This window comes from Rhododendron vialii, chromosome 5a, assembly GCF_030253575.1.
Source record: "Rhododendron vialii isolate Sample 1 chromosome 5a, ASM3025357v1".
Classification (NCBI taxonomy): domain Eukaryota; kingdom Viridiplantae; phylum Streptophyta; class Magnoliopsida; order Ericales; family Ericaceae; genus Rhododendron; species Rhododendron vialii.
Window position 1 is genome coordinate 7,873,606 of NC_080561.1, and position 21,056 is coordinate 7,894,661.

Consider the following 21,056-nt stretch of genomic DNA (forward strand, 5'->3'; position numbering starts at 1 on the left):
TCCCTTTTCCTTATAAATTGTTTTCGCAGATAAAAAAAAAATGTTTAGCCCAAAGCCTACCGTACCGAAACTATGAACATTCATCAAACTCGGATTGTCTAATCACTCTCGAATAAAAGGTAGAACCATGGGTTAAAGCCCAAAGCCTTCGCTTGGGAAAACAAAGCCCAAGCCCAAGCCCAGCGCGACGCGCCTCGCTGTCATTGGCAACCCAACAAACCCTACTGTAGACCACGCCGTAGCTGATCTCTCTTCAAACTCCAAGCACCAGACCGTACTATCCGGTACAATCTCGAACCCTAATCCCCCCCTTCTGATTTCACTTCGATCGATCGTTGTTCGTCACGACGTCGGAGAATGCCTCAGAGCTCATCGTCGGCAAAAAAGCACGGGGCGGAGGATCCGTCGGACGTTAGCGGGCCCACCCCGAAATCACAGCGCACCAAAGTGGTGGTAAAATCCGCAGAGGAGTCTGACAAGAAGGTAATAACTTTCGTTTCAATTTTATGATTTTTTTCAATTACCTTAGGAGTACCCACATCATGAATGAGAAAACAGCAAGTCTAGGAACACTCCTACCGACTACCAACCATTCCTCTCTCACTCACGTATGTGTGAGGCCGACACATAGGTGAGAGGGGAGTGGTCGGTAGGAGTGTACGTAGCATTCATGATCTTTACTAGTAAGTCTAGTAACGTGCACAACATGCTTTGTGGTAGTATGATGAACTTCTAGTTTTCCACTACGAATGAGACACTACCACATATGCATGATTCACAAAATTTTGTGCATGTGGTTGTGTTTCAGTGGAAACTAGATGAATTGTTAGTGTTCAACTACCAATGAGACACTGTCATGTATGCATGTTGTCCTTGTACGATGTGTCAGTGTTTCATTGGCAACGGGATGAATTGCTAGTTTTTCAACTACCAATGAGACATGTTGTCTTGCACTATGTGCTTATGTGTTAGTGTTTCATTGGCAACGGGATGAATTGCTAGTTTTTCAACTACCAATGAGACTGCCATATATGCATGTTGTGCAAAATTTTGTGCTTGTGCGGCGGCACTTCATTGGCAACCGGATGAATTTCTAGCTTTCAACTTCCGATGAGACAGTGCCACATATGGATATTGCACGAAATGTTGTGCATGTGTGGCACTATTCCGTTGGTGACCGGATGAATTGCTAGTTGCCACATATGCATGTTGTGCATGTTGTTGTGTTCCTAGACATCCTCGATCCTTATAAGGCCATCTCCAATTTTTTATGAGGTTTGCATACAATGAAAAGACAGCAAAAAGTGAGTTCCAATCTTTCGCCTTACTTGAAAAGGCCATCTCCAATTATTTGCCAATTTTTTTTTATCAGCTTTACATAAAATGCTAAGAGAGCAAAAAGTGTGCTCCTGTCACCAATTAGATATGAAAGATAAGGAAGAAGAAAAAATGTTTCATTAAATTAGGAAGAAGTGAGCTTTTAACCAAATTTTGGTGGAAGAAGCTTTTGAGATTAGCTTTGAGGCTTTCAAATGGTGGATTAAAATGGTGGTAATTACTCTAGAGGATATGTTTGGGTATCAAGCTTTTAACCAAAATTTTCACTTCAATGAGCAAAAATAGTGCGAGGATTTGTGATGGTGTAAAGGATAGATATTTGTTTCAGTATTGATGACGGGTTCTGTGTAGAGCTTGAAGAAACAACTCAAAGATGCCGAAATCAGCATTCCTATAGTTTTTGGTAGCATTGCTTTCTGGCTAGGGAAAAAGGCAAGCGAGTAAGTTTGTGTAAGGTTCATGAATTGCTTTTATCTTTTCAAAGAAATGCCCATTTGACTGTTGTCATCGTTTGATTAGGTTTCAGTCTCATAAATGGACTGTTTATGTTCGCGGTGCAACAAATGAGGATCTTGGTGTAGTAGTAAAGCGTGCTGTCTTCCAATTACATGCCAGTTTCAATAATCCAACAAGGGTATTGGAGTCCCCACCATTTGAGGTGTCCGAATCCGGATGGGGTGAATTTGAAATTGCCATTACCCTTCACTTCCACAGCGATATTTGTGAGAAGCCGCTGCACTTGTGAGTTGCTTTGCTTGTTACATGAACTGAATCATTGTTAGGAAGGAACTTTCATGCCAACCATGTGATTTCCAATTTTAGTCTGTGGTAAATATTCTTTAGTAACTTTGAAATTTCAAATGATGGTCAAATGATTCTTCAATATAATTTGGATCAAATTCTCTTTTGGAAATTTTTACTAGAAAAAGAGGCATATTTAAAGGCTTGTCTGGAAACTTTCAATGTGAACAGAAAAGGGCTCAATTCATTCTTCTGGTTTGGAAATATTGTCGAAGTTGTAGCATCAATCCATGTAATGGGATCTCAAACTCAGTCACAAGGATAGAATCTCATCATGTCTAATGCTATGCTAAATACAAGTTGGACAGAAAAAGACTGAAAAAAGTGCATGTACCCGAATGATCAACCAATAAACTAGCATAACATTAGTTTTCACTGTCTAAAACTTCAATACAGGGGCAACCGAATTTAGTTTACTTCAATATTCAGGTAGCAGGTACAAAACTACATGCTGAACTCAACCTGAAATTAAACGTAGAAATATAAGTAACTAATGGGACCATTAATTTCTGTACACGCAAAAGTACCATCCGTTGATTTTACTTTAACTGCATCTTTATAATACGGACATTACACTTTTATCTTCCCAATATGTACGTACTATGCACAAATTTATTTCGTGAAATTCATAATTTCGTTTCTTTGAATTATGTATTCAATGAAGATTGAAATTGAACCAAAATATTTCTACTGATAGATGTACATACCAGAAAGGAAATAAGATAGTGGCTATTTTGTCCTTTTAGAAGTAGGAATTCATTACTTTTTCTTCACCTTGGATATGTGAAATCTCTTAATCAACTATTTACAGGTTTCACCATTTAAAGTTGTATCCGGAGGATGAATCTGGTTCATTGTCTACTAAAAAGCCGGTTGTTGTGGAATCTTATGACGAGATTGTGCTTACCGAACCTTCAGAGGGTTTCTTTGCTCGCGTGCAAAATCATCCGGCTGTAATTGTGCCTCGGTTACCTCCTGGTTTCAGTTTACCTCCTCCTGGTAGGTTTCCTTTCCAGCCTGTCTTTAGATTTTGTGCCTTACTATTTTCTGAATTACCAAACTGCATTAGTGCTTGTGTAGTACCAAATGAAGATATAGATAAGAGGAAGAGAGGTGACACTAAAGATAATCCATTAAGCCAGTGGTTTTCAAATTTCTCTGAAGCCGATGAGCTATTAAAGCTTGCAGCAGCTCGTCAGCAGGTCAACGTGAATTTCTATACTTGCCATTTCTTTTCATATACATAATCTCAAATATCATTTTCTATTCATGTAACCAAGCGAGGACATAAACACTCATACTTGGGGTTTGGTTTATATGTTAAATTTTCGGAGATATGCCACTCGTTAGAGAGTTATGCTGACTATGCACTTATAGCAACAACAAAAAGGAGTCATCCATACCATATTGGCTGTGAATCTGTCCCTTCCCTGCAACTTGAGAGAAAAATAACTTTAGCATGACATTTACAGTATTGTAGCTCTTAGGAATTTCATACTCCGATCTTCCTGGCGATTCATCACTGGCCCACCCAACCCAGCAGGTCTGGGGCGGGGCAGGCCTGCCATAGGTTCGAATCCTGCCACCTTTCTTGTGGATCATCCTGTAGTTACAGGATGATAGGAATAACAAAGCAGAAATTTGAAAATGAGCACATCAATATATGAATTGTTTCATTATTCGTTATTTCTGGGTCTTTTCGTTGCATTCTGTGTATGTTGTCTGGAAAGCTAGATTCGGATGTTCTACTATTGGTAGGGAGTTGGGAACCCGTCTAACTTCGCTATTGCTCTGAATTAGTTGCATTGTGCATTTTACTTCTATAGGTAGTTTAAGCATGTTTCTTTTGCAGATTATTTCAATTTTTACAGCATGCATGGACTGAATTTCATATTCTTTGTACTAATTATGCAATCCCATGAACGTTTATTGACTGATTGTTTCAATCTTCAAAAAATGCATCTACTGAATTCTTTGCCTTCTATTTGAATATGATAGGTGCAAGCCCATATTGCTAGACTTAGAAGGCAGTTGACTGTGATTGACGGGCCGCATCAACAGATGAAAAGTTCCTCTGATATGTGAACGTGCATTATTCCTCCCATAAGCTCAATTTTACTTCTTAAAATCACCTTATGGCAGACTGCATGTGTATGTTTGTAACGTTGGAAGTGTATTATTACAATGAGTCATTTATCCTGTGAGTCTGTAATTGTTTCTTAGATATCTTCCTGTTGTTGTAATTCGTAGCTGATTGATGTTTTATTTTTAGGAAACAGGAGGAAGAAGTATGTAAAACAATAATGCTTTTGTTTGTTGAATGAAATGTTTTTGTTGGGAATAATTATGTCTGTAAATTTACTGATTCCCGTCCAAGGAGCCTGCTATTACTCATACGCTTCTCCGTTCTATCTTATACTTTGACATAGTATTTGTCCCCAAACATATCATTGAATTTGGGAAAGTGGCCTATGCTTGAATAACTGAAAACGTGATTTCTACTATTCATGCTGATAAATTGGAAGGAACAGGAAAATCATTACTTTTCAGATGTAGAGTTGGATGATTAGAACTTGTACCCATTAATCTTTCCTGCATTGGGCTTCTAATGCTTCCGACCTTTTTAATCCTCTGGCTCAAATGTTGCTATGCCTGTTGCCATTTGAAGGCCACATTTTAACTCGTCAACAGTGGCAATTTATCAGTTCACGTCGCGCAAGCTTGTTAATTCATAGTTTTCCTATTTCGATTCACCAGCCCACAAAGTTATAAGGTTATACCCATTGCACAAGGTTCTCTCGCTTACTGCAAAACTTATGAGTTCGACACCGATTCTTGCCTTGAGTTCGTGCCAAATTGCCGGGAACAGATATCACTTTTCATGTCCACTCAAATTCTAAGGTATGCACTCCTAATCAGTATGTGTTTGTAACACTGAAATTACTTTTTTTTGTTTCAAGTGTAAAGCTTCACATCAATGTTTCTGTTGAAGATCACTTGGTACAGGGCAATAAAGCTAGGAGATATTCTCAGGTACCCCCCATGAGTCCTTTTGATGCTCCAGAGTGTCCAGAAATGGGAGGTGATAAAGAATGGGGTCCTCAATTATTTGCTAATTTCTTTTGGGTCCTCCCCATGCTTTTAGTGGTCATCTCAGTATTATTTCTCTGTTAGCTCGTGCTTTTGTTTCACCAGGTTTGATTCCCTATCCTTGTTTTATGACAACCGAATATCCGGGCCAGCTTGTGCACACCTCGAGTAATTTCAGGCCTCTAAAGTTAACAACCAAGCAGACCCTCCAGTGGCTCCAAAGTTTGGAATGTTTGGCCTCCGTAGGATTCGAACATGCAACCTCAAGAAGGACAAGCACTTATTTGCTTCTCGTGCCAACTTAGCGAAAGCCCTGGTTTGATTCCCTATCCTTAATTATTAGAACATCTTCTATATATCTGTTTTGAAGTGGGTCCTGGGGATTAGACAATATCATGTTATCTTCATCTTGATATTGTATTTAACTAGAACCCATTTCAGATTCTTTATCTTGATGTCATCTTTGCATGTTTTCAGCATTTTTCTTGTTGATTAGTTGCCGTACCACCCATAGGAATGTATCCGGTTTTGTTTATTTAATTCCCGAGTTATATCAGCATATCAGTGACTCTCATCTTGTTTATGCTTCTCTATAGATACTGAATAAATATAGGCACATGTGTTTTGATATACTATATAATGTTTCTCACTGTGCACAGGATGAAGCTAATACTAAAATTTTCTCTTAGGCTTCTTGTCATTTTTCCTTTCTTGATTTTAGTATTTCGGGAAACAAAAGCAACAGTAAAAAAGTGTGGAAACCCCTACTCTTGTTTTTTTTTGGTTCGACGGTTAAGGATGTCCGGGTCAGCTCACGCGCACCTAGACTGATCCCCGCCATTTTCAGAGAAGTGAAAGATGCCCTGTGGGTAGTTACAGTTTTCTTGAGTGATGTTATTTGGATAATTAATAAAAAAGCTGGCCGTTTGAAAGTAGTTGGAACTGATATCACAATTCCTTCGCTATTTTTTTGTTCTCACATGATGATTTTGGGGGGCAAGAGTAACATGGCCTTCATGTGGCCTACGAAAAAAGGCATTGTCATTTGTCAACATCATCATCAGTTTAAAAGAAATTTCCCTTTTATGTTTTCTGGTAAACAGTCGCCTGGCTTGATTGATATTGATTTGCCAATATTACGCAGGAGGGCCCCACTCTATCATTCTCTGTTTTTTCTTTTGGAAGTGATTCCTCCCCAGTCCAAGTTTTGGACCGGAGCGGACAGTCAAAAGTTGGACTGTCCAATGCTGCAATCATTAATTCGGATCTTCTCAAAGACTCTTCGCGTGAAGAATTGATATCCGCTTCGCGTGAAGAATTGATATCCGTCTGCCCATGAAAATGAGAATATAGTAGGTCTATATGCAATATGCATCTCTCAATCGTGTTTTTAGCGGGAGATTTAGGAACTTTTTTCTGTATTTAAGTGGAACAGTAAAGAAAAACTAAGACATTGTCCTGGGGAATTTCACCTCCTTAGCATCATCTAACAGCAACTGCTCAAGGCAGTTTAGCATAACGAGGCCTAAAACAACAGAATTACAACAATTGCTAGGAAAGCAACCAAACAGCATCAGCATATCGGCTGGCTTGTTCTGACTTTAGGAGATCCAAGAGAGACCTGCAATCAGAGAGTATACTGCTTAGCTCTCATTAGTAAGGTTAATTCCCATTGATCAAATTCACCAAGGCTAGAGAATCTGTCTCCACAATAACTCTATACAAAGAATGAGCCCTAGCTAACTGTAATCCATCCCTCAAAGCCCAAGCTTCCGCGGCAGGACTCGTTTGGATTGTCAGCTTATTTGCTTATATACTCTACATAATCATCAAACAGAATGTAAGCAAATAAGTGAACCAACAACCGTTGAGGTGAACCATTTAAGCTTGACCCTGTTTGGTACTCTAAACTTAGTCACATAATCCTTCAAAATGCCCTGCGCTCCCGCTCTTAATCTTTGCACTGCATTCGTTCTCTCAATCCTCACCGTCACGAACTTTAGTAGTTTGGGATTTCATTAGTTTGGGAACCGATCAAGCCCTTACCCGATATCCGAATAAGCTGATTTTTTACAAGAACTCTTAAAAACATGTTTTAAACAAATTGAACGACTCCGATTATTTGCGTGAAATTCTGATTAGTTTTGTGTTAAATATTGTGTAAGCGGAACCGGACCCATATATATGTGTGTCTGCATATGTCAGTATTTTCATCTACATGTATATACTATAATATATGTGCATTTGCAGTACATTCCGTGATGCTTACAAGTATCATACATGTACTGGAAAGGACCTGACCTTATCAGTGTTATTGGAATGAAACAAAGGGACAAGACTTATGCAGGACACAGCCGTATCCAAGCATCAAAATTGATCTCTTTCTCAGCCTTAGAACATGGAGGAGATATTACAATACTCCAGCTATTTTTCTTTTGGTTTTTTTTTTTTTTCATTTTTGGTCTGGAATGGTGAGCCCCATAGGCTCCATTGAGGCAATGCATTTTGTGGTGCTCATTTCCAAGGGGCTTTAATGTTCACATCTAACTCCACAAATTGGAAAGGACCACACATGGGAAGCCTCTTTTTGGGGAAACACTTCCAGATTTCTGTGTTTTGGAGAACTGTTGGAATTTGAGAAATGTGATTTGAAGTTTTACCTACCTTGTTGTAGAGCATGTACAACTGTAAGGTAAAAATGCTAGTGAACAGTGCAAATTTTTTCTTTTATCTACTCATATCTCGTTTAACACTACAACAATACTATTTATTCTACCTATACTTACATCTCTTTCAACACTACAATAATACTATCTATTTTACATATCCTCAATTGAAATACATTTTCTCTTTTATTGACACCTACTGTCTGATCAGTTTATCGCTAGACTCGAATTCTTGAATTGATTTGGATATGTAATCTTTCTTCTCGTGTGTAATAGGTTTTTGTAACCATTGTACTAGACGCACGCGGTAGGTTGTATTATTCAGTCATTAATGATTTTTTAACTGATTTCTCCACACACACAAAAAAAAAAACAGTGCACTATGTATTTTAATAGTGCAAATTTTCCAGAAAAGAAGAGAGAGAGAGAGAGAGAGAGAGAGAGAGAGAAATTAATAAAATATTACATACCTGATGTACAGTACTTCCCTACTTGTGCCGGAGCACTGTAGACAAAATGCATTGTACAGAAGCTCTTGTGAGGCTGCTGCTTGTGTTTTTTCCCCATCTAAAATAGCCAAAACTTCAATATACCTAAGCTACTGTTGTTCCTCTTTCTTCTGCTATGTTAGTTTCTCGTGACCTTTCTATTTTGTCTAGGTCACTCAAATTCAAGCTCATATCGCTTGTTGATAAAAAAAGAAGAACTTTAACTAAGATCCAGTGTCAAACTATTCACAACAAGTGCGGTTTTTGTTACAATATGATGTGTGTTCAGTAAAATGCAAGAACAAGACTGTGAGGTTCCGTTTGTTTGGGCGCAAAATGTTTTTCGGTAAAATGTTTTACTTATTTTCCGGTGTTTGGTTGTGTAAAAAATATTTTTCATTAATTTGATGAAAATGATTTACCCTTAAATCTTCCGTAAGTTATTTTCCAAAATGAACCCGCTGCCTTCTACTGCAATTCTCTCTCTCTCCCACCCCCCCCCCCCCCCCCCCCCCCCTCTACACTATTTTCTTGATTTCTGAAAATATTTTCAAGTGCCAACCAAATACTAAAAAATAAAAGTATGAAGTTTATTTTCTGAAAAATTATTTTACATAGAAAATATTTTACATCGAAACAAACGGAGCCTAATATAGATGAATAAAGGAAAAATAAGGGCAATGAAACAAAACTCCAGTCACAACCACCCCAAGGGGTTGGCCAGGTGATCACAGTCGGGGACTTAGGAGTTTATTCCTCCTAAAGTTTCAAGTTTGAAACCTCTCAGGTGTTACCAACTCTTTTGGGACCAATCCATAATTGGGCTCCTCACAAATGGATATGGGATTAGACCTCCAAGATTAGTCGACGTGCACGTATGGTGGCCCAAACGCACGAGTTAACAAAGAAAATAAATAATTCCAATTACAACTATTTTTAGAACCGTTCGGTGCATGTTGGCCCACAGACATCGAACGTCTCTGAAGTTGTGTTTGCAGAATCACAAGCCCAACAACTAGAAAGAGCAAGTGGTCGTACTCCTTAGTGCGGCTTACAGTTAGCCCGTGACTCCACAAAAATCACCCTAGGATTTTTGGATTTTCACACTAATTTCAGAATTTTTTGTAGCCACAAAAAAAAAAAAAAACCTCGTTTGGTCTTTGTCATGTGACTATAAGTTCTAACTTCTAACTAAAATCAGGAAAATTATTGACTGCAACTAGTTTTACTACTCCCTCCGTCCCAAATTCTTTGTCTGGTCTGCAAAACGGAGTGTTAAAAATGATGCAATTTTTTCAAGAAAAAATTCAAACTTTTTTCACAAATTAAAAATATTCATTGATATCTAGTAAGTTGTTGAAAAACTTTTGATTTTTTCTTGCAAAAATTGTATTATTTTTAATACTCCGCTTTGCGGACCGGACAAAGAATTTGGAATGGATGGAGTATTTCCAAAATAACATTTTGGAGAAAAAATGTGTATTGTCCAAAGTGAGAGTCTATATCCTATATGATATAGGGAGAAACTTTTTTTAGAAGTATGATCGATGAGGTAAGAGCATCTCCAGCAGAATTTACGAAAATTAACATCAAAATCTGTACTTTGTTACGTGTCTTCATGATTTGAAGGGTGAGTTAGTAGAGTGCACTCAACAAATTTCGACCCGCTTGACAATTCCGATTTTGATGGTACTGAAATTTGGAAAACAATTCACGGGGCGCAAGGGCCGAGCCAGAAATTTTGGTTAGTGGGGTCAAAAATTATATTCATATGCAACTATATTTTTTCTACGCACAAGTCTAAAAATGACTAGATTAAGAGGTTATTTATAAGATTGATATGCACAAATAATTCATTTTTGCTTTATAATTGGCCCTAAAAGACTTGTTATATTTGTAAAATAATGCATGCTAGTCTCATTTCTAACACTATCAACTCTCGAAAAGAAGAAAACGTTTAGAATTTCTATGCATTTAAAACAAGTTGGGACAATTTAGAGATTTTCTGTGGAGTCAAAATAGCAAAATTTGGTTGCAAACTACTATCAAATGTTTTGGTGAAAAATCAAAGTGAGTGGGGTCACTCCACCCCCCTAATCCCTTGGTGCCTCCGCCCTTGGCGGGGCGGTCAGGCATAACATTCCTTCCTTAGACGTGACCGTATGAGAACAAAATTCATAGTAAGTACCGCCACATTCAAGAAAAGGATAGGTAGACAAGAACTAAATGGCAGAGTCGAGGAGCACCGTTAACACTACTTGAACCTGTGGAACCGTTAACACGACTCGACCCTGTGCGGGATTGGTAGTTACCGAGTAACCCATAACTATAAGCACCGAGCTACCTAACAACCTTGGTAAACCTGAGATATTGCAAAGCATGGTAAACTTGAGATATTGAGATTGGAGAGAGAGGGACCTTGTTGTCATTTTGAGGTTCAACAAATAAGGGCAACCAAATGGGCCGGTTTGGCCCACCATGTCCTCTCTCTCTCTCTCTCATTTGGTCGGTTTGGCCCACCATGTCCTCTCTCTCTCTCTCTCTCCACAACCTCCATAAGTACCCTTCACACCCCATCTATCTTCTCACCACCACCACCACCACCTACCTCTACTCCCTTACTTTCTCTCCCTCTCTTCAACCGCTAACTCCTTTTCTTTTCTCAAACCAAAACAAAACACAGCAAAAAAAAAAATGGGCATTAGAAAACCAAACAAACTACCACAAACGGCAGTGATAAAGCAAATCCTCAAGAGATGCTCGAGCTTGGGAAAGAAAAACGGCTGCGAAGGGGACGAAACGGACCACCTTCCCCTCGACGTACCGAAAGGCCATTTCGCGGTGTACGTCGGAGAGAAGAGGAGCAGGCACATAGTTCCTATCTCGTTCTTGACTCACCCCGAGTTCCAGTGCCTCCTCCGACGCGCCGAAGAGGAGTTCGGGTTCGATCACGATATGGGTCTCGTTATTCCTTGTGAAGAGGTGGTGTTTCGCTCTCTCACTTCCATGCTCAGATGAGAGAGAGAGAGAGAGAGAGATGGGTGTAAGATGAAGCAGTTTTGGTGCTTTGTCTTTTTTTAACATCTTTCTTTGTTTGTTTTAGGTTTGTGGCTTTTTTGGGGGGCCTCTTTGAGACCCTTTTGGGGTTTGATGACTACTAGGAAGCTTAGTTCTAAAATTGGAAGACCCATGAAGGGAGAGAGATTGTGGGTTAGATTTGTAAAGAAGTTTGAGATTTTGCCTCACAGAGGGGTGTGTGGTTTTTCACTTTCACCCTGTGAGAGAACTTGATGTTTAAGCATTTGCCTTGACAATCTCCCTCTGTCTGTGTGTGTTGTTATCCAAGATAGTTACAAACTTACAATTGGGTATCCGTAATACGAATTCTATTACAATTTCACAAACTGAATTTACAACGAATATATTGCAAACCGAATACAATAAAGAGTTGTGAACCGAACCCCGTATTTCACACGATATTTTTAAAACAGATTCACCGTCTACCAAAGGGCCTGTCTCTCAAGATTGATCCGACTCGAATCGCGACATCGAAACACCATCGATGAACACCTTGGCGGACTAACTCAGTCTCTCTCACTCAAGAACATCATCAAAGTATGCGTGGGAGATGAATTGGTGACGAAACCTGGTATGGAGCTGCCTTTTATATATATATATATATATATGTTGCTGCCTAGCCATGAATACCTCCACCATGAATAGGGGGAAAACTCCCACAATGAAAAGGGAAAATTCATGAGCTCGGGTAAACCAAAGGTCACCCAATTTCATTCACAAACACTTGTTTTGTTTAGAGTTTCTAAACTAGATAATTGAAAATAAGAGTTTCTAAACTAGATAATTACATTTTCAATACTGCATCTTTTCACGTAGCTTAACATCGTGTTATACAGTTGCTCAACGCATGCCCTTATATATTATATATACTACCTTCTTCTAGCCCACTGATGTGGGACTTGGGGCTTTACAATCTCCCTTGGTGGTCGTAGTGTGACACTTAGCTCTCTATACATCACATCATCAGACTCGTACCAAATCTTAGAGGTGACCCCCACCATGTAGATCAAGTTGTGCTCTGATACAAATTCCAACGATCCGTGCCAACTGATCTGCCGACCCTTAGCCTAACCACATAACTCAAAAGGTTACAGTAACTCGACGCGTGCCCTTATATATTACACTAACTCCTCATCACGGAGATGATGAAAAACCTCACCAGGAAGGGGTAACTCTCAGGTTCAAGAATTGGGGGATGGTGTTGTGTAGTGATGTGCGCAGCACTGTGCTGCGCACCTCCGAGCCATCGGATCGTACATCCGACGGCTTGGATCTCATCTTAGCAATAAATGGCTCTCTATTGTTGGTGATGAGATCCGACGGCTCGAAAGTGCACAGTACCTCACTGCACAGCACCAACCTGAAGTCCCAGGTTTCAAGGGTGGTAGTTTATGGGAATGAGTTTGATTACTTTAATTTGAAACTTTTGCATAGCGATTGAACGAGTATAACAAATTCTCAAGATTGTACCAAATCAAATTACAACTTAAGTTTTGACTCAGGGGAAAGGACATTGGCTCGACAAAGGACATTGGCATTATTGCCAGGGATGGTGGTGGATTAGCTCGGTTTTAGCGTTGTGGTCGTGTGAAGGGCAGTTCAGCATTGGCTATTGAAGCATGGGCATTGAGGATTGCTTGTGTTGTAGCTTTAGAGATGGATGTTTCTGCGGTAATTTTCGAATCAGATTGCAAAAATCTTATTGACAGCATCAATGACCCGAAGGCTTAGGTGGGTTGGCAAATTGCTACAACGGTGGAGGATATTAAAAGATGAACATATGCAAAGCAGTGGAGTTTTGTGTAGACCAATAGAAAGAACAACTCAGCGGCTCACTGGATTGCGTCGAGGTGTCTTCATAAGAAAATTCTTTTTCATACGGGTTATATTCCGCCCGATTTAGATTCGGCGTTATGTAGAGGTTTACTCTGATCTTCTGTACCTCTTATGATCTATTCAAAAAAAAAGAAGAGAGACAATGAGGTGCCATAATCTTACTCAGCCAGTATGCCATGTTGCAGAAGAAACACATTTTTAGAAGTCTTGAACCAAGGAGTGTGAAACTGGGCCTTCTTGTTCAGTGTTGCATGCGGCTTGGTTTCTTGCTTTCCTTGCATTCTTTTTCATTTTTACTGTTCTCGTTTGAGGTTGATAGTACTTGCTAGAATCGTCGGGCCTTACGCATATCGCACGACATTCAGATTGTAAGAAATTCCTCAAGTTCTTAAACTCTCAGTTTTAGTGAAATGGCCCGAACATTCAGATTGCAATATGCATCGAATTTCTGCTTATACTCCCAAAAAATAAGAATAACGAAAAAAGATGATGACCAAAGAGCCACTAGTGAGGAAGGCTTGAGATCTTAAAAATCCGAAGTCACTGCGTGAAAAGGATGCTTTTAGGTTCAAATACAATTCAAAAAAATGCACCATATGTTAAACTAAGTGAACTGCTATCAAGTACGATATTACGACATTAACTATGACTTACTAGAACCGCGCCAAGCAGGCAGTTCCGAAAACACCTTAAAAAACATCTAAAAAAACACTCCAAATCTCAATCTCATAGTTCCCGATCAAATTTTGATGATCCGAGCTGCTCAATGTGTTCAAAAAGTGATTTTAAGGATACTCATGAGAAATCGGTAAAAAAATTTACCGGGAATGGCTTAATTTGAGCAGTTTTTTATTGAAGTTCCCGGTAAATCTTTTTGCCGATTTCTCATAGGTACCCTTAAAATCGCGTTCTAAACACATTAAGCAGCTCAGATCATCAAAATTCACTCGGAAACTTTGGGGTGTTTTTTTAGATTTTTTTTGGCGTCCCCAAAACCACCCTGATCACCAAGATGTACAAAACACTTAAAAAGTACATCATTGTTTAGAAACTGTTCCCAGAGAGTTCTATTGTGGCAGAACCAGTATTTCAGCTTGATGCATATAAACCCTACACAACCCAGTCTTCAGTTAAACCGTTGGTTTTTCCCTACGACTGCCGGTGTCTTTTTGAGGCTATTCGTGTACTCTCTTTTTTCTGTTTCTTGTATCCACAGGTCAGTGGAGTCCTTTGTTCTTGTACCGATCTTTCGTAGGTGCCGTATATGATATGATCATATGTTTCATGTTCTCATAAAAAGGAAGTCGTTGTCCTTTGTTCTTGTACCGATCTTTCGTAGGTGCCGTATATGATATGATCATATGTTTCATGTTCTCATAAAAAGGAAGTCGTTTCCCGCGCTGGATAATCTTACCAAGCAGGAAAAGAAATGAGCAGGTCAGGTGTGAAGATAACCACCATACGGGAAAACACGATATCTCTTTCCTACCTACATGCCGATAGAGATGTTGTAGAGAGTGTTCACTCGATTAACCACAACAATTTGACAGTTCAGGCTACTCAACCATCTCCGTCCATAAATCTCCTATCGCATCAGTACAAGCAAAAACTTTCTGCATAGTTGTTTGTCTCAGAGGAATTCTAAAAATGAAATGTAACCATTTTCTACTACATGCTCATTATATATGCCTAAAAAACCAATTTATGACAGTCGGGTGCCAACCCTCAGGAAATAGTTCAATGTGTCACTCAAAAGGTAAGAAATCAGTTACACGCCAACATCTACAACTGAAGACAGTGTTCACTCAACAATTTAGAGCTAGAGTGTCATGATGATCTCAATCAATTATTCCTTAGGCATCAAAAGAAAGATGGCACTTCACAAGTACCGAAGTAAAAAAAGATGGCACTTCACATTCGTAACACATTCATATTACCAGGCAAAACAAACAAATTTCACAACCATAGCACAAGGAAGTGTACTACTACTGATGGAAGTCGGAAATGATCCATTTACTCAAGACCAAAATCTGGCCACGTACAAATTTTCAAAACTTCCAATCAAAAATAGAAGGGAAAAGTGCCTTCGAACTGACATAACACAATCTAATGCCAAGGTCTGCCACATGCTAGATTAGCACTAAAGAAAATTAATCCCACCAAAACTCACATCGCAGTAAATGCCTTCTTCCCACCACCAGAAGAACCAGCTGGAATCACCTTCAGCACATTAAACCTCACTGTCTTTGACAATGGTCTGCAAAATGGAGCACAACCACATGCTAAGAAAGCAGTTTTCTTTCCTTGTTTTTTTTTTTATTGGGGAAAAAACGAAGCAGTTTTTACAAAATAATGCAAATCATCATAAAATTCCAAAGCTGACCTGCACTGGCCAACAGTAACATGGTCTCCCTCCTTCACACGGAAGCATGGTGATATGTGAGCTGGAATGTTAGAATGCCTCTTTTCGTACCTAATAAATCATCATCAAACAAGTAAATAATTTAAGCTCAAGAGTGGAGAGAGAACGACAACAACAAAAACAGGATAAGACAATCAGCTTTACCTCTGGTACTTCTTGACATAATGGAGGTAGTTGCGTCGAACAATTATTGTTCTCACCATCTTGGCACTGTGACAGGTTCCAGAGATTATACGACCCCTGATTGACACATTCCCAGTGAAGGGGCATTTCTTGTCAATATAAGTTCCTGCAAACAGAAAAATAACACTAATTACTACATACTTTTAACACCATCAGAGATCAGACCAGGACAGATTGCCTACTTCTACAATGATGATCTCCCTCATATGCCAATATTAGCAAAACACACTACACCACAATAAAGCCCTGACTGATGTAATTAACCAGGCTTCTCCCCCATAACCCAAAAATGCAGGGCCTACTGGAAGGAAAGGGGCGAGGGGGTGTGACCGGAGCTTATTGAAGCACTTCACTAGACACTAACATCGGATAAACCCTGGAAGACGAAGCATAAAATGGGGTGGGGGGTGGGGCGGGGATGGATGACAGTTACTCCAACCTAGCCTCCAATCCCATTAAACAAAGACACTTTAGGAATATATGCTGCAAACCTTTCGATAACATAACAAGTGTGCCTCGACATAATCTCGCTACAGTAACACAAAGCAAGATACAGAACCTATGGCAGTGTATAGGCCATAGGGTTCATCTATTTATATACTGAAGTCCATCCTCTTGAAGATTGAGGCTTCAGTTTGGTTTGGTGTAACCCCATCCCTTCAAACAAAAACCATTTCACCACAAGAAAATGCCAAATTGCGTCCGTAGAAGCAAAGAAGTGTCACTAGACTCACTACTAAGGTCAAACATCTTTCCAAGAAAAAAATTCAACCTTCTTCATAAATTAAAAGAGCTCATTGGTATCTAGTAAATTGTTGAAAAAAATTCAATTTTTCTTGAAAGATTATAGTATTTCTAAGTCACTGTTTTGCAACCGAACAAACATTTTGGGATGGAGGGAGTAATTTATTGTGTGTTCCTTGTATCTAATGACATGAGCACAATTTATTGTAGCCCTTGTTTCTAAAGAAATGAAAATACAATAATAAAACAACATGGTGCTGATAACAGTCACAAATTGTCCCAAACATAAGATGCCAAAATTCAAAATCTTCTAGTATTTTTTTATTTAGTTTTCCTTAGCAACCACACCATGCCCTGGTCTGTCTCTGATATAACACTATGAAGTCATAATTCTCAGTGTACTAAAAGTCAGTCGCCTAGGCCAATCAGTCCCCACCTAGACGCTAGGTGGTGGTCCGACGCCTAGATTAGGCAGCCGACTAGACGCTAGAGATTTTTAGAACATTGATAATTCTCAACCACTAAGAAACGAAAATGAAGCTCCGGACCAACTCATTTCCCACACGCATCGAAACAACAAAACAAACGACGACCATAAACGCGACACTTATTACATGAGCCAAACAATATCACTGAAACTTCAATCAAACATACCAAAGTTCACATAATATAACCAACAAGAATGATTTCTCATTCAAAAAAATTTGCATTATAGTTCGTACCATCAATTGCTTCTCGGGGAGTCTTGAACCCCAAGCCAACATTCTTGAAGTACCGATTGCCTCCCTTTCCAGGCCTCTTCCCCTTTCCTGTTTTATGCGAGCTGCAAGTACATCAATTACAATAACCGTGCTAAATTCTCTAAACCTCATTACAAAACAAAACAAAAAACTACAAATATCATATCGGAGCCACAAATGAAACTATACAAAATGGTACCTAAGGAACACCTTAGGCTGCTTGAGGAAAGCTTTCTCCGTCTGCATAACAAACGCATATCGATCAGATCGGGAACATTAGCGAGGAGAGAGAGAGAGAGAGAGAGAGAGAGAGGTATACCTGTTCTGCCATGGTTGAGTGCGGGGAGCTGAAGAAAGGAGGATGGGATGGGAGGAGGAAGTGCGAGAGAGGCTCGAAAACGCAGCAGCAGAGGGAGAGCAACTTTGAGGTAGAGAACGTTTATACAATGAAAACCCTAGAGTGACGCAATGACGAGATTACCCTTTCGTGGTTTTAGGTTTCTTTTCTTTAGGATTACCACAAAAAAAAAAAGTTTTCCTCTTTTCTTTTCTTTTCTTTTTTCTTCTAATTTTCAATTTTTTGGGGAGGTTTTGTTTTTTAAGCAACATAAGGTTTTTGTTTAAGAAATTGATCGGCACTTAGAATTAATAAAAAATTGTTGGGAAGTCCACTATAGCATATTTGTAACCCACTAAATCCACTTCTAAATTTCATAACTCCTCTAGTCCACTAATTAAGTTTTGGTGAGGCCTTAAGTCCAATTCAATTAAAAAAGGAATTAGTTCAGGACCAAAATACCCTTACCTTTAAAAACTGTTAATCTGATATATCTCACTCCTATAAAATCTCCCATATCCCACTCCTATAAAATCTCCCATATTCACGTTGTTCCCATATCCAGAAGGGAAACAGAGTCCAAAAGAGAGAGAGAGAGAGAGAGAGAGAGAGAGAGAAGATTACCCTTTCCATTCAAATCCCATATTTTTAGCCCATTATCCGTTCTACGTTTGAAATCCCAGCAGTTACGTTGGAATAAAGCGACAAAAAAGATTCTCCTTTTCTGATACACTGTATATAACGTAATTGTACATATATAACGTTATATACTCGTTCATCAGTTCTCATTTAACGTGCGATACTTACATTTTACGTTATATACTCATTTATCGGCTCGCATTTAACGTTATATGAGTTTTTGAAATCTCTTTTTAATTATAATACAAGAACATATAACATTCCACGTTTACATCTGAACGTACATATATTAACATAAAATGGTATATGTTCTATATTTTTTTTGGAGTTTCGCTGCACATAAACTCCCATATAACATTATATTTTTACTTTATTGAATTGGTCCGCGCAGCGGCCTCAATGACTTGCTTCGAGTAACAATATATGTTCTTTTTTTGTTGGGAGGTACACAAGTCAGCAGCTTTTATATAATGTTATATGTACTATTTTTTTGGAGTTTCACAACACAGAAACTCACATATAACGTTATATGTTCTACTTTATTGAATTGGTCCGCGCAGCGGCTTCATTGACTTGCTTCTGATAACCGTATATAAATAATTTTATATATATTTACAATGCAAAAACAAACAAACAACCTTATATGTATTATTTTGCCATATAAATAAATACACACAAAAAAACGTAATAAGTGTGACAAAAAATAAACATATAACCTTATAACGTTATACATGAGATTCTGTCCTTTTTTAACTCTAAAAAAAATGGGAAAAAGAAGAAGAAGAGATCTCGTAACTTCTTTCCCTTTGTCACCGTTGCCTTCTTCACAGTCAACTTCACATGTAACTTAATACTCTTCACCCTTTGAACAACTGCACAAATAATAAGTCAGTAAGGCCGCTGCGCGGACCAATTCAATAAAGTAGAACATATAATGATCAGAGTTTGATATAACCATATATACTCGCAATTAAAACACTAAATTAACCATATATGTTAACCATATAGGCCTGAATATATAACCATATATGTTTCTTAACAGCAGCAAAAAAAGTACAAAAAACATTCAAAAGCAACCAAAAAAACAGTTTTAGTGCAATTGGACTACCGTTTATAGACTTGAATATATAACCATATATGTTACCCAACAACAGCTAATCAAAAGTACAAAAAACAAAACCCTAACATATCTGAACATATAACCATATATGGTACCCAACAACAGCTAAACAAACGTCAGCAACATCTTAATTCCAACAACTTTTATATAACCATATATACGAAGTAAAACATGTCAAAAATCTGATACAGATCTATGGAAAATATCAGATTGCAGTCGTATAAGCCAAAGTTTGTTCGGAATGAACCATCAGAGAATTTTGTACCATCTCATTCCAAAATGCAGTTTCTTATTTCTAAGTTCAGCAGAGAGAATTGGGCAACCATACCTACAACTTTTGCAAGCCAAGTCCCAGTCCTATGAAAGAATAGGTAAAGGACATGATTGCAGCAACGACAGAAAGCCATTCCATGTTATGGAAATCGGGTATCTGAGACATTACGATCTGCACTGCACCGAATATTAGCATATAATAAGTATCTCCAAAGTCACATGCCGCCTCATGCCCATATTCATGGTAACAGTTTGATTTCTGTATTGCTCTGCATCAATTTTGAAGAACCAAACATCACCACAAGCGAGTACGTTCGTCTCGGCCATGGTGGTAACGACCATGGATGGCGACGAAGGGCGGAGAGGAGGAAGAGGAGTGCACCGCGGCGAGGAGTGAACCAGCGGCAGTGAGTAATCGGCAGGGACGGGGAATGGGCTGGATCGTCTGGAAAAGGGGGGGAGGGGGGGAATGGGCTGGGGCTTTATAAGGGGATTAAATGAATAAATGGATATGTTTGAAATTGAGGAAATAACGGGGCAATTTTTTTTTTCAAAACAGGGGGTATATTAGACTAATCAAGATTATTATATCCTTATTAATAGGTTAGTGGACTTAGGAGGTTATAGAATTTAGAAATGGACTTAGTGGGTTTGGAAAGTAGTATAGTGGACTTATGAAAAATTCTCCCTAGAATTAACCCAAAAAATACAAGAGAGAATAATTTAAGCACAGCCTAATAAGTTAAGGGAATTGATAATGCCAAAACTCTTTTTGTTCATGCCAAAACTCATTCATTACATGACTTAATTGCCCTCCACTACATCACTTACTTTACGAAAATATCCCTGAAAATCCCAGAAGTGCAAGGTGTTTTCCAGTTCCACATTTCAAGCAAAAATGCAAGGATTCATGATCAAATTCTAGCATTAATTTTAGAAGAGAAACAAACAAAAATTAAACATCAAACAAAAATGCAATTTACGAGCAAAACTAGAGGTAATTTGAGAAGAGACGTAAACAAAAATTAAACATCTATGTTTTCCAATTCCATGTTTTCATCAATTCACGAGCAACCCAAGAGAAACCCAAGCGGCCAAGCCTAGCTCTACTTCTAGCTTCTCTCCGTTGAAGAACCTTTGTAGCAGCTCCGTTCCGGAAACCAAAATAAGTCCTTATTTTTTAAGAAGGCAATTTCAAACTCAAAAATTGTAGTCTTATTGAAATCTAAAAATATGCAATATGGATCTTGTTTGGAAGATCTTGATGAGATCTTTTATACGATGCAAAAAAAATTGAAAAA

At 38.6% G+C, this 21,056-nt stretch overlaps 3 protein-coding genes across 5 annotated transcripts; 2 read left to right on the forward strand and 1 right to left on the reverse strand.

The window, feature by feature from the left end:
* The first annotated feature begins 65 nt into the window (after positions 1-65).
* Positions 66-4,483, forward strand: LOC131325110 (transcription initiation factor TFIID subunit 14b-like). 3 transcript variants are annotated; one of them, XM_058357182.1, is made up of 6 exons: positions 66-483; positions 1,690-1,778; positions 1,858-2,079; positions 2,951-3,138; positions 3,220-3,341; positions 4,138-4,483. In XM_058357182.1, the coding sequence occupies exons 1-6, from the start codon at positions 358-360 to the stop codon at positions 4,222-4,224; spliced, it is 834 nt and encodes a 277-aa protein (XP_058213165.1). In that variant the 5' UTR covers positions 66-357; the 3' UTR covers positions 4,225-4,483. The 3 variants fall into 3 exon arrangements, with proteins under 3 accessions (XP_058213165.1, XP_058213164.1, XP_058213166.1); XM_058357181.1 differs by having other exon boundaries at positions 118-483; positions 3,220-3,347; XM_058357183.1 differs by lacking the exon at positions 4,138-4,483 and having other exon boundaries at positions 118-483; positions 3,209-3,341.
* Positions 4,484-10,965: 6,482 nt separating this feature from the next.
* On the forward strand, positions 10,966-11,697 carry LOC131325115 (auxin-responsive protein SAUR50-like). Its single transcript, XM_058357187.1, has one exon. It carries the CDS (start codon positions 11,078-11,080, stop codon positions 11,399-11,401), a length of 324 nt encoding a protein of 107 aa, XP_058213170.1. The 5' UTR covers positions 10,966-11,077; the 3' UTR covers positions 11,402-11,697.
* Positions 11,698-15,213: 3,516 nt separating this feature from the next.
* LOC131325111 (small ribosomal subunit protein uS17-like) lies at positions 15,214-17,828 on the reverse strand. Its single transcript, XM_058357184.1, has 6 exons — positions 17,706-17,828; positions 17,586-17,626; positions 17,369-17,469; positions 15,864-16,008; positions 15,681-15,770; positions 15,214-15,554 (listed from the first exon to the last, which is right to left on the reverse strand). The coding sequence occupies exons 1-6, from the start codon at positions 17,715-17,717 to the stop codon at positions 15,464-15,466; spliced, it is 480 nt and encodes a 159-aa protein (XP_058213167.1). The 5' UTR covers positions 17,718-17,828; the 3' UTR covers positions 15,214-15,463.
* Positions 17,829-21,056: the final 3,228 nt, after the last annotated feature.